Source organism: Ciconia boyciana, chromosome 22 (assembly GCF_034638445.1).
Source record: "Ciconia boyciana chromosome 22, ASM3463844v1, whole genome shotgun sequence".
NCBI lineage: Eukaryota > Metazoa > Chordata > Aves > Ciconiiformes > Ciconiidae > Ciconia > Ciconia boyciana.
In genome coordinates this window covers 1,158,896-1,186,698 of record NC_132955.1, presented here as the reverse complement: position 1 = coordinate 1,186,698, position 27,803 = coordinate 1,158,896, and the positions used below count along the sequence as shown (strand labels likewise).

At 39.2% G+C, this 27,803-nt stretch overlaps 2 protein-coding genes and 1 long non-coding RNA gene across 6 annotated transcripts in view; 1 reads left to right on the top strand and 2 right to left on the bottom strand.

The window, feature by feature from the left end:
• Positions 1 to 27,803, top strand: part of LOC140662557 (uncharacterized) — a 129,713-nt gene that overhangs the window by 21,880 nt on the left and 80,030 nt on the right. The gene's annotated exons all lie outside the window — the stretch shown is intronic.
• On the bottom strand, positions 240 to 5,531 carry KRT20 (keratin 20). The gene is made up of 8 exons (XM_072886064.1): positions 5,109 to 5,531; positions 4,249 to 4,331; positions 3,877 to 4,033; positions 2,566 to 2,727; positions 2,358 to 2,483; positions 1,983 to 2,203; positions 998 to 1,038; positions 240 to 337 (listed from the first exon to the last, which is right to left on the bottom strand). Exons 1-8 carry the CDS (start codon positions 5,529 to 5,531, stop codon positions 240 to 242), a joined length of 1,311 nt encoding a protein of 436 aa, XP_072742165.1.
• Positions 14,921 to 26,876, bottom strand: KRT23 (keratin 23). Of its 2 annotated transcripts, XM_072886058.1 has the most exons (9): positions 26,398 to 26,876; positions 22,650 to 22,732; positions 21,065 to 21,221; positions 19,294 to 19,455; positions 19,076 to 19,201; positions 18,107 to 18,327; positions 17,154 to 17,185; positions 16,374 to 16,478; positions 14,921 to 15,918 (listed from the first exon to the last, which is right to left on the bottom strand). In XM_072886058.1, exons 1-8 carry the CDS (start codon positions 26,812 to 26,814, stop codon positions 16,375 to 16,377), a joined length of 1,302 nt encoding a protein of 433 aa, XP_072742159.1. In that variant the 5' UTR covers positions 26,815 to 26,876; the 3' UTR covers positions 14,921 to 15,918; position 16,374. The 2 variants fall into 2 exon arrangements, with proteins under 2 accessions (XP_072742159.1, XP_072742158.1); XM_072886057.1 differs by lacking the exon at positions 14,921 to 15,918 and having other exon boundaries at positions 15,957 to 16,478.

The following is a 27,803-nucleotide window of genomic DNA, read 5'->3' as shown; positions in this document are numbered from 1 at the left end:
TCACCATGTAAACCCCAAATCCTCTACTTTGTAACTTACTGATTTTTATTAACACTCCCCCCCACACACACACGGAAAAAAAAAAAAGAAAGAAGATTGTTTGAGATTTGATAATTTGGCATTTTTCAACCCTTCTGGGTTTTAGGGAGGATTAGATTGGACCCTTTATAAAGTTTAATCTTTTAGTTTTGGCATCAGCTCTAGGAAGCTCAGAGGCTGTCTCTCTCTGCTGGTGCCATTTATAGCTTCTCTTCAATCTCTCTGATCTGAGAGGAGACGACCTTGCCATCAACCACTTCTTCAACAATTGTCTTGATCTTCTTAGCTTTATCTGATTCTGGTAATGAAATTGAATGGAAATTCATTAAATGCAATGTATATTGACAGAACAATATGACTATAGTACTAGCAGCAATTCCACCAATGAGAAAATAGATAAAGGCATCTTTTCAATGCATAGTTACTGTGAAGTAAACTTTTGGGGTATACAGGATATGGTTTCTCTTCCTTTAAACATCCTGTATGTTACCCATACTATAGTGGACATTGTGTTGAATAACTCTCTGTCCCTCCTGACAGTTTGCTTCAGTTTAGCACAAATTTGTAGACCTAAACCCTAGGAATAGTCTCACACTGAAATGGATATTTTTGCTATTAAACTAGATACTTTATTTAGGAGCCTGGTCTCCCTGTGTAGTTGGCGGAGAGCAGCAGATGCTTCTCAAGTCCTCCAGAGGGTAATTCAGTAATTCTCTGCTGTTCTCTTGGCTCTTTGAGGAGTGTATGGTTTTACTTTGAGCACCTGAATTATGTACATAAAAACAGGCTTTGCATAATCCCTATAGGTTATCTATTCATACAGTTGATTGCTTTCTTGATGTAAGATTCCACTGGTTGATTATTTGCTCTGAAACGGTGTTGTTTTATATCAGGCTACTTAGTTCCATAACATTTCAACAGGCAGCCATCAAAAAATAAGGAAGTTGGTGTGACATACCTTTTTTAAGCTCTGCTGTAGATGCTTCCCCTTGGAAATGTCTGTTCAAATTATAAATTAAAAAATATAAATATATGGTGCCTAACATATTGAAGAAACATCCTTGTATCTTTCCTGTATGTTCAATCAAGACAGGTAATGTCCTTTCATCAAGACATTTAACCAGGTGTTCAAATGAGTTTTCTCTGTTAAAGTAAAACTTGCTAAGCATAAGCTATAGGTGAAATTAATCTGCAGACTCATTTCTGCAATGCTATGACTCAGCTCATGCAGATATGCCCAACCTAGTTCCTGAACCAGAATAGCTTAATGGGTAAAATCCTGGGGGGAAATACCACTCTCTGCTGCCCCACTTTCATAGATGTCGTCTCTTTCCACTACAGAATATGGGATACTGGACTATCTGAACATTTAGTGTCAGCTCACTTGCATCTCTTCAAATTTTTAAGTAGCTTGGCTACTGGTGACACAGGTAGAGCAGAGCATAATCCAGTGCAGGCTGCAAAACTTGCCATGGACTGCCAGAGAAGGTCAACATGCTCTCGCTGAGTGCCTGCTCTAGTGTGACTAGGTGCTGCAGTGTCTAAACCAGGTTAAAAAATATCTAGCCCAGGTTAGCCCAGGCCTGCAGAAGCTACAGTCATTACAGTTATGGACAAGTCGATCCAAAACTGAATTACTGATGCTTATGAAGTGTGAACATCTATCCAGCTACTCAGCTCACAGGGAGTAACAGTATACACCTATGCAGAGGCTGAGAGAGACAAAACCAACTTCCACGGCAGCTTCTGAAATGGAGCAGGAACTGCAGCCTGCTCTGAATCTACAGTTGAGAACTGGGCAACAGACTTCAACCCCAGCCCCAAACCAGTTGGAAAGCAGCAGAGTTTACACTTTCACCTTCCGTGAATATAGACAGTATTTGCAATGTTGTTTGCTGTCATGCAAAACTAAGTGGACAAGCAAAGTGCATGTATTTCCTCACCCGCTGTCCTCTCCTTCCAGCAGACGGTGGTACATGGCGATCTCCATTTCCAAGCGAGTCTTGACATCCAGCAATATACTGTACTCATTATTCCGACCCTCCATGTCAGCTCGGAGTTGCCTCAGTTGAGCCTCTAAATTGGCAACTGCTTCCTGTATTTGGGTTAGCTGATAACTGTAACGTGCTTCAGTTTCAGCCAGAGTGTCTTCTAAAGACTTTTTCTACAGCCAATGAAAAGAACAGAGATGTATTATTCAAGAGGATACATTTTTGTGTTAAAATAACGTTTTGATTGAAAAGCCTCTCAGTTTCTATATTTATCGTGTAACTGTCTACTAAACACAGTCCTTATTTCAAGTACTCTTTATTATTTACCATGTTAAGCTGGGACTGTAGTTCTAGCTCCAGACCCTGCAAGATCTGCCTCCGGTCAGTGATCTCGCTCCTTTGGGCTTGCAGCTGTTCAGTGTTGATTGCTACTTCCCGGTTCAGTTCTTCTATCTGAAATGCAAAAACGGAGGGGCTGTAAACTGCAACTAGACATGACTGTGGTTCTTGCTGATGTTTAAGTAACTGACCTTACCTGCTTTTCAAATTGTTCTTTGGCTTCTTGACAGCCCTTTTCTGCCATTTCTTCATATTGCTGTCTCATGTTTCCCATAATAGTTGCAAGATCAGTACTTGGAGCAGCATCCACCTCTACATTAACTGAGCCATCTACCTGTTTGCGTAGTCTGTCAACATCCTACAGCGATGAGGATTGTGTTAGCATCAGCTACAGGGAGCTTGCAATCCTGAATATTGGAAGCAAATTCAAAATCTACAGATGTAGAAGTAATTCTTAAATAGCACCTCAGGGCAAGATAACTTCATCGCCTTGTAAATACTGTTTAGTGCACCTCATGTTAGAACATTATACTTATTTTGTAGCAATAAATGCTGTATCATAGATAAACATATTATAAAAAGATTATTTCCTCAGGACCAGATCTATGGAATGAGTGTAGAAGTCATGGTTCCCATTTGTATACTTTTGTGGGGTAGCAACTCCTAAGCCCCAAATTATCCTTAAAGAAAACCTCCACTCCTTAGTTTCTGGAGCTGTTCAGCCTTCAACGCGCGATAGCTTGGATGTCAGGTAGTGCCACACACAGTTATACTGCTTCCAGAAACAATACAAATGCTCCAGTCCCGCACAGCAGTTTCAAGTGGGTGGCTAGGTTGGCAATTTTTCTAGGTTGTCTGTTTCTAATACAGCGCTTGAAGAACATATTTTCTGCAATGTGACAAGGAATTTACACTTTTGAAGTTGAGAGTATGACACTAAGACTATGGCAACTACGGCAAATTGGGCATATGCCATAATTGAGATTTTGTTAACAGTCATTTTGAATTTAGGATTTCAGTTTGTGTCTTTACTTGAAAAGGGGAAATAAACAATAGTTGTGCAACATTCTTACCTTTGTAGGTCTTTGAAACTATAAATGTAATGCTAAGGGTGAGGTTCAGTTTGAGCTTAGCATCCTAGGAGATACCCGGTACACGTATCTAGCTTGTAGCTACCTCTGCATGAGCCAGAGCTCCTGTTACAACCAGTAGAGACCAGAGCGTGTCCCAGCTGACCAGCCAATAGGTGTTTGCTCTACAGTGAGCTGAATCGGTATCTAGGCTACGTATGTTCTATTGACTGTCTCGCAGTTGATTATAATAGAACCACAGGCGCATTCACATAGATAATACATGAATCAGTACCTAAATTTTGATGTGCTAATCTGGAGCTGAAAGTGCAATATTCTTTCAGATTAACCAGAAGATTTCATTATTCCTAGTGAGGCTGAGTTTATGTATGCCACTTAAAAAAAATCTCGCCCTGACAGTGTTCTGCTGCTCTCACCTCCTCGTGGTTCTTCTTAAGAAAAGCTAGTTCCTCATTCACACTTTCAATCTGTGACTCCAAATCAGATTTCGTCAAAGTCAAGTCATCACGAACTCGGAGCAGTCCGTTAGTGTCACTCTCAACACTTTGCCTGAGCAGGTATTCATTCTCATACCTGTAAAATAAGGCTTGTTTTGTCATCGTGAAAATGCAACTGTTTGATGTCGATGTTAGAATCGGTAACTACTACAGCCTTAGTTGTAAAATTTTTCTTTTTAATAAACTTTATATTAGAAAATGTTTACTTCTCAGCTTTGATACTAATAACTAGAAACTTTCATGAATAAGAGGAGCAGGAAAGAGAATTTATGAAATGATCATGGAACTTACTTCACTCTAAAATCATCAGCAGCCAGTTTGGCATTGTCAATCTGCAGGACAAGCCTTGCGTTTTCCAACTGTGCAGCACCAATCTGAAGAGGAATGGTTGAAAAGCGATGAATCTTTGCACATAATGCACACTTGATCCATTTCTGGAAATTAATACCGCATGTGGGCTTCATCTCGCTTAACTTCAGCTGTCTATTAATCATCTAGGTTTAAGCTAAGTTCCCTTTGAAGTACATAGAAGGAATTAGGGTTTTCCTAAAGGCAAATTATCCTGTCATAAAATAGGTTTATGAAATAGTTGGGATGAACTGCTCTCTGGAAGGGACCTGCTTTTAAAGGATGGGAAATAGAGCTGGTGAAAAGTAAGAGGGGAAAGATTTAAGGAAGTTCACTGGAAACATAATTTGACAAATCTGTCAGCTGATTGCTGTGGGAATATTTTATTGTTTACAGTGGTAACTTACTATTTCTTTCAAGTAGTGATCTATTTTTTCTGAGCATTTGGCAGTCTTTTCTAAAAAAAACACTTTGAAATCCACAGATGCTAAACCATATTTAAATATGTAAATTACCATCAGTATTTTCACTAATTAAAATTGCCTAAGGCAAATAGAATGGAATTCATTAATTTTGATTCAAAGATTTTTCATGTATGACATTACTCACATCTGCAGACATATAGCTACTATTACGAATTATGTAAAATCTGTCACTAATTTGTATCTGATCAAAATAAAGCATTTATTTTTTGTAGCTGAGACAACTGCAATTTGGAAAAGTACATTTTCTACAATAGATTATTATCTATCTCCCCGATAATTGCAATTCATATATTTATAGATGGCTATATGATATCTTACCTTATTTTGGAGATCTTCAACTGTTTTAAAGTACGAGCTATAGTCATGCCTTATGTCTGTGGTGTTCTTCTCATACCACTGCTTGATCTGCTTTTCAATCAGGGAGTTTGCCTTTTCTAGAGAGTGCACCTTCTCCAGATACGAAGCCAAACGGTCATTTAGATTTTGCATAGTTGATTTTTCATTGCCAGTGAGCAGCACATCGTTACCAGTAACATTAAGCTGGAAGTTCCCACCAAAGCCTTGTCCATAGCTGGTGCTGGCAGATATGCGGGTGCCATAGCCTCCAGCTCCCCCATAGACACTAGGTGCCTGAACCTTTTGGATAGCCATTTTTCTGGAGGTTAAACCACTGACACTGGGTGCAGTGGGTTGGAAGCGGGTGCTTGTACCCCACTGAAAGCTCCGGTTAGAGAACGCCATTTGTGTTCTTCGTCTTCTAAACTGAGACAGCTAAGCCTACACAGATAGAGAGCCACTGAAGTGAAGAGCAGCGTGTGCTCTGTAAACCTTTATACTGTGTTTCAAAGAGGAAGCACAATAGTTATAAACCCCACCTCTGTTGACACATAATGTAACTGGAGTCAGCACAAATAGCACACAGCATATTGCCCCCACACTCCATATAATGTAAAGGGGTTTTCATCTGTACATCCGTGTTTGAGAAGAACTCCCCAGGTAGTTTGGCTTGCTTTGTTATTATTTTGAATAAAAGATAAAACACAAATAAACTGTTGAATAATTTATAACAGTATACCTGCAGCCATACTGTCTATAGTCCTTTTGAACAAACAAGTAGATTCTTACCCCCCATGTACAGTGTATGAAGTTAAAATGAGGGTTGACTATATGTGAGAAGAGACTTAAAATATTTATATTTGCAATCAAGTATATATTTCTATTGAGTAAGCAATAGTTTGGGCCTCAGGACAGTCTAGAACATTGTATAAATGATTAGAAAGGAGGCATCTGTAACTACCATGTTAATTCATTTAATAGTAAGCACAAAACAATATTCATACTGTAATTGGAAAGTGAATGTTGTTGTAGTTAGCTTGCATTGAATATGCATTCATTTAGTACTAGAAAACTGTTACAAGTTGAACTCTATCTTTCAATACAGTTGAAATTAAGCAGAAAGAATATTGCTTTGTCCATAAATAAAGTAATAGGAACAAGAATTTTGGAAATCTTCATTGCCCACTTTATTTCACGTATGAGATGCTGAGGTCCATAGAGTGACAGGAGGTGTTGAGATCAAGCTTCCAGCATGACCAGCTTCCAGCCTTCCTGCGTGGCTGAAGTTAAAGCAAAACAAGTATCCCTCCTGCCTCGTCAATATTCTAGACAAAGAGGCTACCAGCTAACGAGTTCCACTGCTGGGTGTTCGGGCACAAACCCGGGTGTTATGTTCATTAACAGGAAATCAGCTGCCTTTGTTCAGTGCATGAAGAAACCCAATAATCCTAATTCTAATTGCACTGAGGTTCCTAAAGTGACTATGGTGTATACTTCTGATACAGAAAATGCAGAGAGAAAATGGAAAGCAAGGGAAGAAACCGATTGCTGAGAGGTTATTAATGCCGCAGGAAAGCAGGGAGCAGGTGTGCCTTGGGACAGTACGTAGGTGTTGTTCCTTGGGGCGTTGCACTGACAGTACTTTAGTGTATTATTAATGTACAGCTAGTCAGGTAGAACAATTAACACATATGGCTTGTATGAGTGAAAACAGCTGCTGTACATACTGATCTTCAACCTTGGGGCAAGGAAATTGGTGAGACACTAAGCTTTGGAAGCATCTTGAGGTTTCTGAGAACACCTAACCTGGGATATTAGGGAATTGCTACTGCTAAGTTTTTTAAGTTACTGTGCTACAGATTAGTCTAAATACTATTGGATCAAGGCAGAGAGTTAAGCTGTTGTACTTAGCTATTCTGAATATATGCATCTTCCAAACCGAAGTGATCAGCGTTCAGGACAGAACTTTTTTGCAGGAGGATGCTGTGAATTGTTTTTGGACCTTGAACATCTGGGTGTAACTGATAATGAAAAACATTTATGACAGTTGAAACCAAAGTACACTAGCCATATCATTTGGACTGTCACTGTAGAAACACGAGGTGGGTCACCTTTTGTTCATTAAGAATATTCAGACTGAGTAAGAATCGATCGTGGTAGTAGGGCAGAGCTTACACCTTTAAAGCTGTAAGAGGAATACAGCAAGAGATCCTGCTACGGTTACATCTCTTGGCTATATATTTTACTGCCTAGATCTCTAACAGTATTTTACTATAGTCTATTTAAGAGTAAACATTCTGCTTTGTCTTCTTAGTATTTATTAAAATTAGTTTCCACGTTACCTTGATGGTATTTTTTTCTAAACATCACTTGAAGATTCAATTTTTTCTTTTATTGAGCAAATGACAAAGGTTATTTGTTAGCTTTCATGTTTGCCTATAAATGCAACAAAATGTCATGGAAGGTCTACATTGGCTTTTGTGGGTCAAATTCCTAATCTTTGTATTCACAACTATCCCACCTCCGTCTGGAGAAGCAGCTACATAGTTTAAATATCGAAAGCTAATTGCATGTGTTGTTAAATTAATGTCAGGTGTTTGAAATTTACAGAAGCTGGATACTATTTAGAAATAACATAAAATACATTTCAGATTGATAGAGAAATAAAATTCACTGATACATAAAGTTTCTAAACTTTTCTCTAACTTCACCTTATACAGTGATCTGAATTAAAGTGGACATCAGGATTAGGTCAGACATTTGCCTTGTGTTCTGGCTCTGCTACTTGAGATCAAGCTGAACCTTCAACAATTATTTTTCTTGCAGAATCCTCTTGACTATTAAGGAAAAGTGTTCAAGGCGTATGCAACTGGATGCACAGAGCAATAGCATCCTGCAGAGCTAGTGTGAAAGATGTTGGGCTGAATTTTCTTAGTGCTCTTTTTCTTTTCTTCTCCAAATTGTTTCCTGACAATTTCTCTGGTCTCATAATTTTATATGTGCTTCTATATATGTGCAAAAAAAAAGCTGGAATATTTGCAAGAATATTTACTAAGATCAGGATAGGTGTTTTTCATACCAGAGGTGGGTTTTGCTCCTATTTTTTCGTTCAGTCCAGTTTTTTTCATGGAATATATCTTGAATGGTTGTATAAATCACTGGAAACTGCAAGAGCGAACACCAGTCTAGCCCAGTAAATGAAACAAAGGCAAGGCCCGCAGACTGGCTGAAGGGCAAGCGGCTCAGCATGGCTCACATCTACAAAGCTGTACAGCTGTCTGGTGGGAGCGGTCGTCAGCCTCCACTATCTCTTGAACTGTGCCCAGGTATTATCTAGAAGAATATTGGCTGCCTTATTTTTAATTTTATTTTATTTTATTGGTTGTGACAGTAGGTCATCTAAATAGATGTTGAGCAGCCTAAACATATGTTATCTGATATGTGCAGTTTTGATTGATGTTAAAGAAGTGCTGTTAACACTGCTGATGTTTTAGTTCAGCAGTGCAGTTTCCAAGTCAAGACTCAGTTGTGAATACTCTATAGAGGACAGCCTGTGGATTCATGCGTAACACTTCCTTTCAGTGACGTGCTCGGTCGGAACGGTTTGTGTGTGGTCATAGTAAAACATTCATAGCAACATTGATTTCATGAAGAAATCTCACCTGTGTGACAGAGGTTTAATGTATATTAGAGCGCAATGAAGGTAAGTCATGCAGGGGTATGATAACATGTGCATGCCGTTCAGTATTACTCACCCTTACTAACCAGTCTTGAGAGTTCAAGGAAAAAAGGCACACCCAGCTTTGGTTCTGCATTTACGCTGCCTTTAGGTGGAACATATGCTTTTCTTTTGGCTAACTTAAAGATATAAATAAAGAAAACTCTTTTAGTTCAGTCTTTAGTGATGATCCATTCTAGGAGTGAAATTCAATGCCCGTTTACTAGTCCCTGTAACTATATTTATCTCAGTTTCAATTTTGTGTCATAAGAATTTGAATCTGAAAGATCTCTTACAGTACAGTCCTGAAAGGACTTCCACTGTACAAAGTGCATTCAGGGAAGAGGAATTCCTTCTTCAATATTCCAGCCGTACTCCAGTATTCAATATTTCTGTGTCTGAGAAATTCTGCTCCTTCTCTTCTTAACCCACTTGTGAGAAGTTACTTCCTGATTTATGCCATACAGCTGGTTTACAGCCAAGGGAACAGTTGCAAGATGAGCTTTCAGGGGAAAATCAGAGTCAATTTTTAGTGTAGATGTGAGCCAATAGCAGATTTTAAATTAAGATTTTTCTGAATGAGTGAAAAAAGTACTTGGGACAATTCTCCACATTGAAAACAACCTATCTTTGCACTATTTGTTAATGCAAACGCTGCCCCCTTGAAGAGTGCTCTCTCCAAAGAGTAAGGAAAGATGTTTCGTGGTTTGCTGAACGTGATCAGGCGAGAGGAAGGTCCAGATGATGCCACTGACTCCGCTGGATTCACTTAAGCCCTGAACATTTGCAGCACAAGATCTTACACTCTCTTCCTCACATACGTATTTTTTCCTCATTTCCCTCTCCTTTTTATCTTTTCTCCAACAAAAATATCTTAATCATGAAATCACTACACCTTATTTCTTTCTGCTTTGAGCTTTTGACCAGAGAGGTAAATTTAAAACATTTTTTTAAATAGTACGATACTTTAAAAAGTGTTCCAGGTCTTGGCGTGGTGCATACGGCAGTGTGTTGGTTACATCCTTCCCCAGCCACAGGTTGAAAATGAAAGTCAGGAGCTGCCTTTCCTGTCTGAGCCACTCTCCTCGAATAGGACCAGATTTCAGTGCCAACAACAACAGCTCCAGGCCATACAAATGAACCTTCTCTTTTTTCTCCCCTAAAAGTATCATTAGTATCAGCTCTAATATAATCTAAAAGGCAGATCTTTTTCCCTGGTAAAACTTATGTGCAACGGAGGTGTCAGTGGAATGAGAAGAGCCAGTAAGCTGGAGAATATTTCAGCTTACTGGTTTTCTCAGTTCTGTAATGCTGGAATAGTTCAGTATCCAGGAGAAAATATTATGTATTTACAGGATTCAGTAACCAAATACAGTTTTCCTGGCCCTGTGCAAATATATGCACACACCGATAGTACGCCATAAAAGATACGTACAAACACGCTGTATTGCATGTATTCACATTTGCGTAGATTTTTTTTGCTACCTATTAAAAAAAAGGATCCTTGTGGTTTCAGGGACCTGACTTGTATCACGCTTAGAACCCCCAAACCAGGAGGAAAACTTAATTTTTTTCCAAGGGTATAGCTGCACTCCTGACTGTCCGGCGTTGCGGGGGCAGTGCCGTGACTGCAGCCTTTCGCTTGGGCCCCTCGGCCCGCCGTCCCCTCCGTCCATTCCAGTGACCACACGGCACCCCCTCTCCCAGCACCCGCGTGACCAGACGCAAACGATGGGCTGCTTGCTTTGTAAGGGGAGGGAACCGGGAATGCTCTCCCGGCTTCAGGAGCCGTGACAGGCCAGCGGGTATCAAAAAAAGAAAGCAAGCAGGCCGAAAAGACACCCCAGCAGCCCCCTGGAGAGAGCGCCGCGCTGTGAGGATGCCGCTCCCCGAACAGCTCCGCCATGCGCAGTGAGGAGGCGCGGGCGGCAGCAGGCTGCGTGCGCAGCCTCGGCACTAGAGGCCACCACAGGCCTGCGGGAGAGCGCGGCGGGCGGGGCGGCCCGGGGCTGCGGCAGCGGCGGCATCCGTGCTGCAGCCTGGACGCGGGCAATGGAATTCGCGTATTACGTAAAGAAATGTCACCTACTACCTACTTTTCCGGTCCTGTATCCAGAAGAAAAAATTTTTGCATAACTCTTGTGGCCAAATGTTTAAAGTAATGTTTATCTTCACAGCCACAAGCTCTAATTACAAGAGTTTAGCGTTGTGTAGGACCGTGAGTTTGTAAGCAATGGCAACAGGTATTATCTGTCTAAATCTTGAAAGCTGAATTTTTGAGGACAGGAACGTTCATTATCCCTTTGCATGATGCCCTTTTATGGCTGATGCTTGAGTATCTTGATGTTTAGACAGCAATAAACTCTAGATGTTAAAGATTTCTTCGGGTTTGTTTTTATGTTGTTTTCCTGCATAGTAGCAATGTTAACTTCCAGTGGAACATGTCCGTTCACAAAATGTCTTGGTAATTGGCTTGAGACTGTTCTGTGGTGAGATTAACTAAGAAACAGAGCCTGGGCGCTGAAATGGCTTCCAAAAATTGGTAATTTGTCTCACTAATAAGGAATGAAAAAGTGCTTTTTTTCCTGCACTGATAACTTTAAAATCGCAACTTCTGTCTGCTTGCAGCAACGTTGTTTATTTCCTTCTTTGAAATTGCTCTGGCAAGAGTTGCTTCCAGTGTATTTGTTTTACGTATTTTATGCTTCAGTTTCTTGTATGCGTGATTTGGGGGTGTAGATGTGAGCCAAAGCTGGTACTTTTTCTCTAAAAGCAGCAGACTGTTAGCTGATATTCTAAAGAAGTGCTGTATAGTTTGGCAGCTACTTCAGCTTGTTTGTTTCTCCTTCTTTTCCCTGCCTGCTCCAAATAATTATTCCTCTAAATTGAAATACATTTTTCTCAAATCGTATTGCTCATTTTTGTTGCTTTCTATGGAGCCTAATAACAGCCTATCAAATTAACTCCTTTCGACTTGTCCTTAGGACTCTGGAAAGAAAAAAAATTTACCCCTGAAGTCTAGATAGTTATTGAAAATGTCTTTACCACAGCTGATGTTATGATTTTATGCCTTTAAGCTTCTGATGCATATTCAGACTTTCAAAAGGCACATTAGTATGTCCAGAAGAAGCAGCCATGCACCTGTTTCACCATTAGGTCATGCCTAGTACTATGAGCTTCTATCATAAGGGCAGTCCAAACTGTAATACATCGATGCTTATGTTTAATGTGATATTTTTGCAAACACTTCTTTTATGCCATCCCCTAGATGTGTGGCTCAAGTAGGTCATTTCAGTATAGTCATACAATTAAAAATCATAAAAATACAGCTTGAAAGGAAACGAAAAATTTTACTGAGGACAGAATTATGAGGAAGCAATACATAGTAAAAAAATTACTTGTGATTTCACGAAGCCAAATGTACAAGTAGAGGCAATAATTAAGATGCTTTTGCTGTATAATTCAGGATGTGGGGAGGACAGCAGGGTGCAGGCCTCTCAAGCATTATTCTTCCCCTGCTTCCCTGTTTATAGATCCTTCCCTTTTCTAAATGATTCATACGCAGGAACAGGCATCTCCCAGCAAAACTTTAGAAACCTTTATAGGTCAGGGTGTGGACATTGTGAAATGTTTTACCGGCTCTTCTACCTATTCTCTCTGCTTCAACAGTAGCATGCAAACAGTGTTTTTAGCAGTGTTATAAACGCCAGATTTTCTTTTCTTCTCTTTCTGAAATGACTTCATTAATTTTGTATTAACGTTAATAATTCTATATTAATGAGGCAAGCAGAAAGCAAAAGTTTTGCATTCTACAGAAGTGTCTTGTTCATAAATAAGAAAGAAACCTGCCAATGTGTGGCCACATCACCAGAAAGAATGTGTGATTACTAGCACAGACCATTACCTCATTGCAAACTACTTCCAGAGGATGAACAAGTCACTTACCAAAGCTGGGTATTGTAATACACCTTAATAAGTTTTAACATTTCTACAAGTGAAATGAGCTATGACTCATACACATTCTGGAGTGCATTCAAGTCTGTTATAAATCACGTTGGAGGATTATTTAGTGCAGGACTTCCTTAAATGGCAGGTGAAACTACAAGAAGTGATTTGTGCATGCTGATGGTTTCAGCCTCCTTTTATAGACTGTGTGTTCCTGTGCCTTGTTAGTTTGCAAAAGTATTGTTACATCATTCCCTTAGACTTAGAAATGACATTATGTCCTACTGATACTTTTTTGCTATCCTATTCCATTTATGGGAAAGAGAATATATTCACTTTGAGACTGTCATTTTTTATGATACTTCAAATTTTTAAAATTGTGGTTTCTTCCTTGATGTTGAAAGAGCACTTCTGTGTATATTTAATACTGAAGTAGAGCAACTACCAGCTAGCAGAGTTCAATCAGTTTTAATACAATGAATTAATAAAATAATTTTTTAAAGCAATACAGTGTCACACTCCTGAAGATTTCCTTTCCTTCAAGACACTGATCTGAGACTATGAGAGAGAAGCACGTGTGCCATCTCTTTTTAAAAATTTCCCAAATACTACAAAATCACCAAAGACACCCAGGTGTAGTGTTCTGTACAGGACTAATTTTAGTAGGGGTGTTGGCACATGTAAATTGAAGAACATCATCAAAGTCTGTGCAGGGCCTTGACCGGCAGTACATATGTGAAATTAATCAATCAAATTATCTCTTCAGTGTGATCAGCTACAGAAGGGATTGCCATAACTAGAGAATGGCTCTTCGCGGAAGTTGTATTATCTAATAGCTGGGGTAAGTAGAAGCTGTGAAGTGACAAATTCTAATTTAGTCACTATCAGTGATTTTCTTTGCAGCCTTGAGCAAGCTGTGAATTGACGAATTCTAATTTAGTCACTATCGGTGATTTTCTTTGCAGCCTTGAGCAAGCTGTGTAATCTCTTTTTCCAATTTCTCAAGCAATAAAATGGGAATGATAATACTACCCCCACTCCTTATCTCCCTAACTTCATCTCTCAGCATGTTGTGAGAGTACAATGTTAACAGTGCATGCAAGTGGTAAATATTAGTATCATTATTTATTCTTTAGGGTGCAGACCTACCCTAAATACATTTAGAAATGCATAGCTTATCTACCAGAACACACATTCAGAAATTATGAATAACCACTAGATATAGGGCAATGTGTGGCTGGTGACACAGTATCATATTTTGTTCAACAAAAAGGAAATCTGCAATTATACATAGTATTCTAAAGCCATGAAAAAGTCTCCAGAAGTTTTTGCCATGGAATACTTGCTTTCATTTAGAAAACAGAATGTAGTGTAACTAATATTTATATGTTTAAGGACTAATTGGTGTACTTATTAAAAGACAGCAACTTGAATGGATGTGTTAGAGCCATCGATGTGTGATGATGGCAGCAAACGGAGTGAATGATGAGGTCAGTGTCGTGCGCTGTACAGGTCTGAGCGTTACAGAATGCAATTACACAGTTGGAAGAGAAGGTTAAAACCATCAGAGCAGTGGAGTGGAGTGGGAATTCTGCTACGTCTTGGCTAGGACCATTTGGACCATAGCTGAGCGTAACACGGGAATGCAGGTAGTGCATCTCTCACCTCTGCATGAGGGGACACTAGGACACGAGGAAACCCAATGCATTGCTCAAGGATGTGAAATAAGGACAGGCGTGTTCTATAAAGCACTTAAATTATTTGTTTTTTTCTTCTTCTTTCCTTGTAGTTTAGCACAATCAAAACCTAGCGCAAAGCATAGATACTTTCCTTTGATTTAGAAATAAGGGGCTACTTAGAAGTTGTTATAATTATTTGTATCACAGCAATGCTGTTATGCTCTGTAAATTTGATAAATGAATATAGCTTTAAATAACACAGGAAATTGTTCAAGAAAACCTAGGCACATTTTGTCCAGATGCTACAAACACCAGGTCTGGCTTGTTGGATCTGGTAAGCCATAAGGAAGGACATTGCTAATTAGCCAAGAGTTACTAATCCTGTATTACAAGTTTTACCCAATTTAAAGAAACCATTAGGTAATCCATTCAATGCTTTTGGGATCTCTTTGTGCAACAAGGGTGGAGAGTTGGGGGGGGTGGGGGGCAAAGGGGCATAATGAACTGGTCCTAACGTGCCAGTAAGAAAACACTGTATCAGAGAGATGGACTTTGTTTATTTTAAATCTGCATTTTCTTTGAAATTTTCACTTTCTTATGTGAGCCTTGTTTCAAAGCAAAGCAAGTAACAGGAATCCTTTATGAGAGTCCCTTATGAGTAGGTATGAAAGAGTACAATGACAATTTTGCTCATGAATATGAGACTGCCCTGAACACACTGTTTTATATGCAGACTTTGACTTTGGAATGCAAATCCGTACAGACACTCATTATGCTCCATTTTGTCTCTCCTCCTTCTGCTTTACAGTCTTCCTCGTCTAAACAGCCCTAATAATATTTCTCTTTTTCCTGCTCAGTGTTTAGCTTTGCATATCACTGGAAATTTTCCTATTGCTGTTAGGGTCTCCTGCTGAGTCGGTGGTTGGGCTGATGTGGCAAAGGGGAAGAAGTTTGCATTTGGCTAAAGAGCTTGGGCCTCTCCCCTTACATTCGTATGCCTTGCATATACCAGTCTATCCTGACTACAGAACCCATCACCAAAACCAAGGAACATTAATAGGAAAGCAAATAACAGAAATGGTTTTTTTGATTAAATGAGTCACTGAGAAAGAATGAGAGTATCTGGAAAAGTACTTATAATCTTTGAAGGAAAGTGTGTAAAGACAGTTAAAGAAGATGTCTCTAAAGCTGAAGAATAAAATGTTTCTAGGGTGACTTTCAGTAAAGTGTACTTTACAACAATCCTACTAATAATGCTCTTTTAAATGGTGACATTGAAAGGTTGTATATAGGGAAGTGTAATAGTTTTGCTTATGTAAATGTCACCTGTAACTTGTGTCACCTCTTTTCTTCTTTTTTGTGTCCTTCCAGTTTTATACCTCCTGAAACAATGAGGCTTTTGCAGTCTTGACCTATGTCAGTAACACTGCCACTTTGGGCTGGTGCATACCTAAGAAAAAGCAAAATTGGAAATTTCAATGACCAGAACAAGTAATGGAAAAGAATTTATTGGCTGCAGTGAGGTATATGATGAGAGACATAAGACCGGGAGAAAAGTCGAGAGATTATTCACTCTAAATTATAGATAATGTGCAGAGCAATAAATGAATCACAGATGGAGATTCATGCCCCCATGCAATGTGCATAATACATATATTACCAGCTCAGCCAGTCATTTTCATTGAATAGCTTTTCTTCGGCGTTTTGATGATTAACTAACAATATCAGCTATACCTAGCTCTGTATGGCACTTTTCATTATTAGGCAGCAAATCATTTCAGGAGAGAGTTCACGATAGTATCCCTATTCTACACCCAGGGGGACCAACGTACAGCATGTCGCTGCAGAGAAGGGCTGTCAGAGCTTAGCCCGCTAGGAAAGCTGGTAGTTAGCAGAACTTTTTACTTCATGCTTGCTGGTGGATCTCGTTGATGGTGGAGGATACCACCTGCCCATTCACACTGTCATGGACAATTGCTTTGATCTTTCGACTGGTCAGCCCAGCGTGTTCTGAAAGAAAAAGAAACGTTAATTGGACAAGAAGCAACGCTGAGACAAGATGATGCAGGGAAAGCTTCATTTACAGTAATTTACCAGTTACCTCCTCAGCTGATTTATCTTTACATGTTTCCCTTTAAGTCAATACCTATTATTGCTCTTTGTGAAATGTACTGCCAGAAAGCCACCCTGAGTCTTGTCCAGGTCAGGGCAAATGAATAATACAGCTACGTCCCTGCCAATGCAAATATAACTTCAGAGCAGATCAACCTAAATGTCTGTAGGTCATGCTCATGCCAGAATATGAGTTTCCAGACATGCAGATGTTCTGTTTGCTCTCAAGCCCCAACACTGCTTTAGTCACCAAATGGAGTCTCTATGCCTCCTCATATACCGTGAAAGCTTTAGTCTTGAGTCTGAGCTTTGGGCAACGTGTTTGACTAACAGAGGTCAATGTGAGGATAGTCCACGAGTGCGCAGACACAGCAGAATGTGCTCTGAAGTGCAGCCCTTCACAAAACGGATGAATCACTAAAATTATTCTCAAATCTGGCCTACACGAGAATTGACTGCTATGCAAACTTTTTGTAGTTCATTCATGTAAGGTTAAAATTATTCTGAGTAAAATTTGATTGGAAATTACAATAATTAAGAGTCACTATAGAGAACGAAGTAAGGGGCTTTTACCTTTAGCTTTTGATTCAGATTTTCTTGCTATCCTGTAAAGATAATAAAACAGGGAAAAAATCATTATTATAGTAATTTCAAGAAGTTATTCATCCCTTTCTTCTCACTGATTCTAAGGAGACCTCATACCACTATGAAAAGAGATTAAAAAAAAAAAAAAGAATGATGCTTTTATACCACGAGAACTTTTCCTCTTCGGTAGTCTTAGGTACAGATACTCTCACCTTAAACTGTTCAGTATTGCTTCTGCTGTGGATTAGGTGCATTGCTTCTCATATGTTCTGAGTTGCCCAAGTTGATCCCATTTTGGCTTCTGACAAATAACCCCGTACTTGGTGTCATACTGTCCTGCCACCCTGAGATTTTCAGTTATAAAGGCTGCTAATCTTCCTTTTTCTGATTTTGTGTAAATAAGACATACTCTGTATATAAGATGAGAGAATAAAGAATAGAGAGGCCCAAAGATTTCTGAATGCAGAGATTTCAGGCAAGGCAGAGATGGGGAAACCGAACAACCCATGAGCAGAGGGGCGTACTGTACAGGTTTTGTGTACTGGTATTTGTAACTGCAGATGGCTGACCAAGAAAATCTAAACTTGTCTCCAGGCTTCTTTTTGATCTAGAACTTGTCTTGAAGATTGGAAATGACTGTGAATTTTACTGAAATTGGCATTTTTTCCTATGCTGAGATAGGCATGCTGTAGGAGTGTAGAATTATTATTTTTTTAATAAAAAGTTATATTAGTTTAGGAGACCCAAATTACATGGGTACAAGTTTCTCTGTATACTAAGTGGCTCAAGCTTTTTATTATGATCCATCACATTAAAATACCAACCCTTGATGTAGTATGGAACTCACAAGCTTTGATTAAGCATAAACAAACAAACAAATAAATAACCCGAATATGAGAACTCTCTTCTCATCTATTCCAGTCAGGGTGGCTTTGCCTTACCCGTCAACATTCCCTTCCAGCAGCAGGCGGTAAGTGGAAATTTCCTTCTCCAGGCGGGTTTTGATCCCAAGAAGAACCTTGTATTGGTTATTTTGCTGCTTAATGTCATGACGAACCTGGCTTAGCTCTTCCTCACATTTGGAGATGATCTGCTGCATGTTTTGAAGCGCAACAGCATAGTAATTCCGAGTGTCAGCCAAGGTGTCTTCCAGCATGTGTTTCTGACAGAGCAGATAATACCGGTACTATGGTTATTATTTATGTGGTAGATAGAATGCAGAAATGCCAGCAAATTTGGTCTCTGGCTAGAAGATTGCAAAATTAAGACTGTGGTAATTTGAACACTTAGGCATTTGCATGACTAGTCATGTGAAGACAGCAGAATCATGAAGCTGTGTCATGTGTGCATAATGAGAGGCAAAACCTGAGTAATTTATCCGTGTCATATTCTTTCTGCGCCAAAGCTGTGCTCCTGTAACTGTTGACTCTTGTCAGTTTGTGCATTCATTGTCCAGAATTGCTCCAAAGTCTCCAAGTCACAGGTATGTGAGCTTTAACCTATGCAAGAGCTAAGTAATATTTTTGAAGATTCCCCACCAACATTTTTCACAGTTCAAATATTTCACGCATTATAATGGAGGTTGTAAATATGAAATGTGTATTACTATCTGTCTTCTTGGACATTTTCTTTTTAGATCATGGAGTCAGCTATCCCACCTCTTCTTTTTCTTCTCCCCATATTTTATTCTAAGGAGAGACATAAATTTTTCATTTCTTGGTGATAGTTGCCGAATCTATTTTGCATATTCTGGCAAAGTCAAGCATGGTCCAAATTCCAATGTCACTGATGCTTTAATAACTACAATAAAGTTATATTAGGCTATAGACTTAAATGAAGAATTGGTCCACGACAATTTATGAGAATATATGAAGTAACAGTGACCAGCCAGAGATGTCTACAACAGATACCTTACTCATCTGTGCCTGCAGCTCGATGTCCAGGGACTGTAAAGTACGTGTTAGATCCTTGATCTCGTTCTCATTGCGCTGAATCTGTTCTGGATTGGGGGTTGCTGCCAGAGACATAGCTGCACTCTACGGAGCAAAAGCAAGAGAAAAGCTTACTGATTCTGGCCATTCATGTACAGCAACAGGGATCTTTGAAATGAGCAGAAAATAGCTGTTACCTGTTCTTTGTACCAACTGTCAAGGCTTTGACGATTCTTTTCAATTATGGCTTCGTAATCTTCTCTTATTTCTGCTAGAATCTTGGCTAAGTCTTCAGGAGGTGCTGCATTTACTTTTACATTGACTTTGAAGTCTTGTGATGAGCGATTTGCTTCCATATCCTGTTCATATATTAGCAGAGGAAACAAGCAAACTTGTTTATGAAAGTGGAAAGTTTTCATTCCTGCCTTGTCTTCTTCAGTTCCATCCTCCCGCAATACCCAGAATATTTCTTCATTATGATAGGTTAATTGTTATATATATTCAGTTAGCACTATTTGCAAATTTTATATCTGGATAATACTATGACGTGACTTAAACCAGTAACTTACTGATATCTGCTTCTGTTCCAGAACTGTGCTAGAGAACTCAATAAAAAACATGTGAGAAGATCTTTTCATACAGTATTTCTGGAAGATATATACTTAATGAAGAAGCACTGACATTTTTTATTTATTTATCTATTAGGAACCCAAATCCTTTGATGAAAATCTAACAGTAATTTCATCTTTCTTACCCTGTATGTTAATATTTATGGAACTATAACTAAGTTTACAGGAGAGTAATGTAAAAGTTCTATGTAATTGCTACAGGAATAATTGGATTAAAGCATATAATTACTGTGTAAACAACATAATTACAGGGCAAGTCAAGCAGGTATGGTAACATTCCTTCTGGTGTAGCACAATCTTATGTGCTAGGTACCATTTGCAAAAGCGCCCAGGCAAAGTGGCATTTCAGGGTATGACATCACAGCCTCCAAAATGCAGATCAGCTGGACATACTGATGTCTCTGCTGGTTGCCCTGCTGCTAAGAACTGCTTTATTATAGCTGTTCAGTAGTATCCTTGGCTATAAGGGGACCAGCCAAAGCCAGCTTCACCGACTGCTGTGTAACCCTTGTGTTTCCATTCTCTGTTTTAATAATCCACAGATACTGAGTAGGATGATTGGTTCTGCATTAGGTAATAACTGAAAACAACATCAGATCAAGTAAAATGGAAACAGCATGATGTCAAGCAGTGGTATCATATATGTGGGAATAACAGAGACCACTGTGGTATAGCTCTGGAATAATTCAGAGCGGCATGTTTTTTGACAGTTATTAAGTATTACCTATTTATTGTGCTTAGGATTTTGCAGGAATAAGTAATTTTACTTGACTTCAGCAACCATTCTTTTTAATTTTGATCCTTCAAGAATTCAAGGTCTGTTTAGTTCAGGTCAGCCTGCTCTGGGTGACCCTGCTTGAGCTAGGGGGTGGACAAGGTGACTTCGAGAGGTCCCTTCCAACCTCAGCCACTCTGTGCTTCTGTGATTCTGTGAAATGATATATCCAGAGTTGAGGGGAAAGGCTCTGTGAGGAAAACTCAACAGCAACCAGCAACATTTCCTATTTACTTGAAATCTCTGTGTATTTATATCTAAGTATTTCTGAGAATATTTCTGTTGAATATGGAAGTTATTATTAGCTATGTATGACAGATGGGTAGGTGACTAGAAAAGAGTGGGAGAAAATACAGTAATTTGTTATCCTTTCTGAAATCCCAATTTAATTGGTAAAGTAGCACACAAACTTTGTGCCTCATCTGACTCCCATTGGCTTCTTTAGAAACATGATTAGGTTCTGAATCATCAATCCCATTTATAGATTGTGGCTCTTACTCAGAGTTAATTACATGGTAGCAAAGATTTGTGTGATAGGATTTTACCAAGTGGAACTTTTTCTACCTCCTCATGGTCTTTCCTCCTGAGGATGTGCTCTTCTCTCAAGCCTTCAATTTCCATTTCCAGATCTGTTGTAACAATGGTCAGGCCATCGAGCTCCTTACGCAGGTTCTCAACATCAAGCTGCACTCCCTGCCTGCGAGACTTCTCTGCTTCATACCTTCATGAGGAAAAGGAAGATAAAGCATGCTTGTTGAGAACAGACTGCTTCTAGCCTCTTGTATAAGTAGTATCAAAGAGAAGTAGACTTGCTCAAGTCCTCTATGTAGGGAACTAGAGAGAACAAAGAAGCAAGGAAACAAACTCTGTTTCTAAAATATGTTATTTGAATATTCTTGAATAGTCTTAAAAATAAGATGGGTTTCATTATTGTTTTTCTCTCTTCCTCACAACTCCTCCTATATGGTATGAAACAACGCTCTTTCTTTCATTTTCCTTTTTGCATTTTAACATGCACCAGGCTGTGAAAGCTTTGAGAATATGAGTCTCAAAAATTTGCCAATAAAGATGTGAAAACAGTATCAACGGCCAATGCTTTCGGTAGTTTTTCCAAAATGATAACTTTTCAGTCCTTCAGAAAACAGGAAAAATGTCATGGAAGCCAGTTATTAACATTCCTCCCTAAACCCTTGCAGTTTGCCATCTGAAGTGAGACAAAGTCAGAAGGACACTGCCGGATCTTCCCTTGGGCATATAAAGCACTTTTCTTCCTCAAAATCTCTCCCTTTACTTCATTTTTGTGGGCGCTAGTGATGTTTCTACATTCAATCTATCAGACTCATCCTACAGTTCTAGTCTCAAAGCAGTTCCACTGTTTCCTTTTTATGACACTACTGAACGATAAAGAAAGAAAGGCAAGGCGAGATAAGGCCTATGGTGTTCAGTCTTTAAGTTTGTTGCAATATTACCAAAAGCTGAGATTTTTTTTTTAATAGCTGATCATCTGTTGAAAATAAGACGAATCTTCATGATTCCTAAGACATCTAACTTACAGAAATGTACATTCCTTTCCTTTGCAAAGATCTGCCTGGAAGTTTTCTGACCAAACATTTTGGCTTTTTAGTTAGTCTGAGAACTATTGTTCAACAATGTACTGAAAAATCAAACTGTGTACTGGTAGCCAAGGAAGCACTGGCCCATTTACTGTGGCAAAACTTAGAAGACTCCAAAGCAGAAGATGCTGAAGGACAGGTATTTCCTGTGGAGCTGGGCAGAAGAGGTGATAAGTACAGGAAACAGATTTGGGCTGGACTGGGGAAGCATAGTGCAGAGAAGGGTTAATTTGTATTCCCAGATGACAGTTTTAAATGCCTTTTGTCACAAGTATCAAGTGTCTACTGTAAAACCTGCTCTTCAGGACCTGAACTAAGTATCATAAACATGGTGACTCAAGATTGTGCAGCAATCATTTGTGGTTTTTACATCCTTTTTATCCTTTTTGGGTTTTTTTTCTGTTCTACATTGGTTTTATTTATCCAATATCACCAGAAAACCTCAGAAAATCAGTTTCATATTGGATTATAAAGACAAAGCAATATTTTCCTTAATCCTCTTTGAAACTTAATCAGGAAACCAAAGAAGAGCTTACTTGAGCCTGAAGTCTTCAGATGCCATGTTAGCGTTATCAATTTGTAAAAGGATACTGGCATTGGTGATCTTGCTGTCCTCAATCTGGAAAACAGAATCCAACGGGAGACTCAGTGTTGCTGCATGGTGATGGTGAATAACCTGTGCTGTGCTGTTAGACTCCCTGCTGCTTGTAGGAAACATCTAAATAGTAGAAGTCCCACGTTAAGGAGAGTACATAAATAAAAGAAGCTTAGTTTCCTGATTCACTTAGATGTTTCTGCAATTTTTGTCCATAATCTTACTTTTCTCTTCATCTTACTTTTCTGGATATGAAGCAGGAAGAGTCATCTTATTCCTGGCCAGGTAGAGGATATGAATAATATTACACAAACTTCATGGTATTATTACAGAATAACAATCACTGTCTTCCTCTTTTTTTGTGAACTGATTTTGATTCTGTTTAGCATTGTTGGAAAAGCAGCCTTGGTCATCTGTAGGGCAAATTTCAGTAAGAATCATTAAGCTGTGTCTGAGTACAATCAAAATGCTGGAATTAATAATATCTACAAAGTAAGCATGTGGATAAACACCTTGCTGAATCAGTGTTGTGACACAGAGGTATAATGATGATGGTCACAGCAACTCATGAGCAGGACCCCCCAAGTCCACCATGTGCTTCAGGCTGGAGTCGCATGGATTGTCATTTTGAAAATAACACTGGCATCTAGCTGTCATGGTCCATTCCATTATTCACCTATAACTGTACTGAATTCTGCAGCAGCATGGACTGATTAATTCATGTTTCTGGTTTTGCTTTGGGATGTTGAAAATTGACCTAAAAGGTGCAGGAGAAAGTGCACCGCATCATTCATTTAGTGTACTCAGCATGCACTGAAAAGACTTATAAGTCCCTGTTAACATGAAATAGCTTTGAACTATAGATCTGAATATGAAAAGCTCAGTATTCCATTCAAAATCTTTGAAAGAATTCTAGCAGGAACTCATACATAATTAGCAGGAACTAGTAGTTGTTGGACGTCATGTCCTTTTCTAACAAAGAGGGAAGAGAAGCATGGTTGCTATTCCAACAGCTGCCTTCACTCAACACTTACAGAGCAAAACAAGGTACATTATGGCTGTAGAGAAATCATTAGCCATTTACAGAGCTCTCAGCACCTTGAAGTAAAACTTCCCACACCTAAATGAATCACAAAGAAACAAGGAAATGACAAAATTGTCCTGAAGTGTCAAAAGTTTACTTCATAGTAAAAAAGAAGGTGCCTGTGGAATGTTTTAACTAATCTGTTAACGGACTGTACATTCTTGAGCAATTAGCAGCACCCTCGGATACTGCCCTGGCACATGATCGAGGCCAGCTGAAGAAGTATGACAATACCCTAAATGTGTTGCTGCCTGGAATTTGTTCTCAGAGAAGAGGCAATTCTTGAATCCACCCCTAGAGAATGGTAAATTTTACTATGGAAGGTGATAAGGCAATGAGGAAGCAACATATGAGTTCTTCAACTTTGTGCCACTTCATAATCATGCAACACAGCAACGCATTTATATAAATGCTTTATGACTCTTTCTGTGCAATCTGAAAGGATAAAGAATACAACAAAGGAGTTACAATTGTCAGTGTTTTGCCAAGTGCTGTACGATACGGATTGCTATGCCAGTTGGCAGTGCGTGTCAATTGTGGACATTTATCTGTTTATAATTATACAGATTTCTTCACTACATCCATCATGAATATGGGTGCATCACTAATATCAATCCACAAACTCACAGATACCTTAATTCAGAACTCACACATTAATATATATCAAATACACTCAAATTCCTTCTCAAAACAGTTTTTTTCAAGAATGCTTTCTGCACTGACTTCTTCCTCAGCATGTCGTGTGTCCTTTGTCCAACAGCATTGATCCCATCTGCTTGAACGCTCTGTAAATCAGTTTGCCTATTTAGCCGTACAGGATGTTTGAATGAGATATTTACCTGAAGATCTGGTGCTATTTTACTTTGTATCTGGGTTAGAATGGAGTCAGGCTGGAGCAAGGCAACTTGCTGCTCCATCTGGCATGTTCATCCAGAGTTCAGGTATCCAGGGAAGAGTGTGGTCCAAAATGTAGGACCCAAATCATTATATGCCTCCAAGTTTAGACAGCCAGTACATCTTAGACTTCCTGGGTTATTGGATATAGGATCCTAAATTTTGTCTAAATTTCATTTTCGGTGCTAAATTAGCTTCACTTTTAAATTCATGGTTAATTAATTTAATTATGGTTAATAATTAGATGCTATAGTTTCACTCATTTTGCTGGCAGTCATGGTGCTAATTGCAATAATTTATAGAGAAAGCAAAAATTCCGGGTTAAATCACTGAATTGTCGTCTGCAAATAACCCTTTAATAGCCCTTCCTCCTCAGGACGAGCACCACGTTCAGTACATACTGGCTGAGAAGCCGTTAATCTAACAGTTGCCTGTCGCCGGGGATAGCTATTTAAGTGGTGAGTGTTAATAATAAGTGTTTTGGGGACAACCTATTCAAAAATGAGGGCTTTACCCCAATCAGCATTATGTTTTTAGTCTTACTGTCTTCCTAAATCTTTCTGATTTATTAATTCCGAATCAATGTGAACACATTTATATTCTTGATGAACAAGTTTTTATCTCTGGATCAGTTAAAAAAAAAGTGCTCAAGTGAGCACTTTCTTGAGCACGGATGACCTTGCTTTATCCTTAAAACAGAAATAGGTGATGACAATTCTGGCTCTCCTTCCACATTGTCTGTGGTCGGAGTGCCTCATCTTCTGCCTGGAGGCAACACATTTAACAGTGAGCAGGGAGTTTGATTAAGTCCTTGGCCTCCGTCAGCAAAGATGCGGGATAATACCATCTCCAAGCCCTTTTGAAAAAAATTTCTCAGGGTCTTGAGAATGCCAGGTAACCATAGTATAAGAAGTGGAGGAAAAACTGCAATGTCACATTTGGAATAGCTTTGGTTTTTGCCCCGTATGGCTATGTAAAGTTAATTACACTGATTAGTCACACAGACGGTTACAGTGCTAAGTATGTTCATTATGAATACAGATTAATATTATGCTTAAATTTAAAGACACGTGAGTTTGGGAGATTGAAAGAGTTACTGTTGAACGTTAATATTAACTACTGGCAGGAACCAGAAATTCTCCTTTTAATTATAGTGAAAACATCCACAAGGAATTTGTCACTGCTATTTTCTTAATTACAATGAAGTATTTTTCCATCTGATTACATAAGCTTATTGGACCCCAAACTCCCATAGTTTCATTGTCTGCTGCCACAGGAATCAAAGAAATGAAATGCAACAGTATGTGTAAAGACAGCATGCATGAAAGAAGGCAGTCTCTTCAGTTTGCCTGCTTTGTAATTTGCTTGAATGCATGTGCAGTCAAAAAGACCAAATTCTGCCAGACATAGTTACTCAGACCGCGGTTTCACGTACAGAAACGAGCACTCAGCAGCAGACACATCTCTCTCTACTACCAGGCTTTGCAGAATGCCCCTTGTCTCCTTCCAGCCTTTCTTTCTTGTACCCCATTCTCCTCCTTGTGAACACAGAGAATGTTTATGCCCAGGACCCATAACTGCTTTCATTAGTATTTCTGACATTTAAAAGGTTTTATTTAACTTTCTTTAAAGGAAAGCCATCAGCACAAATGAGTACCCAGATTCTTTAAAAGAGCACAGAATGCCATAGTCACTTAGAGCTCTGACTTACCTGTCTTTGCATGTCAGTGACGTTTTGCTCGTATTGGTTGAAGTCATGCCTCTTTCCGTGAGACTTTGTCTTGTGCCACTCTAGGATGCAGCTTTCCAGCTGAGCGTTAGCTGCTTCTAAGGACCGGACCTTGTCCAGATAGGCAGCCAAACGGTCATTCAGGTTTTGCATAGTCTGTTTCTCATTCCCACCCAGGAAGATGCTTTCCCCATGGTGCTCGCCGAAGCCTCCCCAAGGTGCCCCTCCTCCAGTAGCCAGCCAGAGGGGTCTGGCAGAGGAGGAAGAGGAATGTGTGCTGCTGGCACCACCATCTGCAATTGAAGGTCTGTAAGAAGTTCCTTGCTGGGCCAAACCACACCCTGAACTACCCCTGAGGGACCCAGAAAAAATTTGAAAAGGGCCTTGGCTGGTACTCATGTTTAGCTCTGTTGTGAATCTAACCCAATGTTTGACTGACTAGCACTGAGCAGCTTCTTAGCCTTCCCGAAGCAGCTTTATGCCTTTTCCTGTGGGAGTTTCCCTTTGATGAATGACTACAGCAACAAGATTGTGTCATCATGAAACGTGCTTCCTCTTGGTCAATTCTGAAGCATTTATGAGCCTGCACACACTGTTGTTGTTATTTGGAATCACAGCCACACACCGGATTGCTTTCCTTTTGCTTGTTTTGGTTTTTTTTTTTCTTTTTCTTTTCATATTATAATAGTGAGGTGTGGCTAAAATCAGTAGGTGTGGAACAGGATCAGCTCTGCCTCAGACTTTTTTCTAATCCTGTAGTTAATATGTTATGTTTTCCTGCTTATGAGGGGAAGAGTATCGTCCATTACAGAACAAATGGAGAAGGGGGCAGGGATGGGTGTCTCAAGACACTTTCTTTCCGTTGTAATTCTCAGGCTTTAGAATTACAGCAGTCTGTGAATCCTGCAACGCAGGATGTCCTGTCAAACTGTTATTAATGTACCGGACAGCTTCAGCCTGTATGAGACATGAGGCTTTAGTGAAGTTATCCAACCTCTGTCGTTGGACTAAGACTCCAGTCCGAAGTGAGTAAGCCCAGCTGGTCCTTTCAGCTGCCCATTTCCAGTTGAAATAATGAGAATTAGGTACTTAACAATCTTTTCTAGTGATTTTTTCATGATTCGAGGGGCAGTCGTATTTCAATAGTCTCGTTGAAATAGATAGTAATGCAGGAATTTCTTGCTGTTACTAGTATTAATACTGTTAAGATATTTATATGGTTAGCTATAGAAAATATTTAGAATATGAGTTTAGAAATATTTAGAAAATTTAGAAATATTTAGAAAATATTTAGAATATGAGTTTGTAACAGCACTTGAAAAATTCAAGTGAGTATTTGAAGCTACTGGTCCTAACAATTGACCTGGCAATCATGCAAACATAGTCTT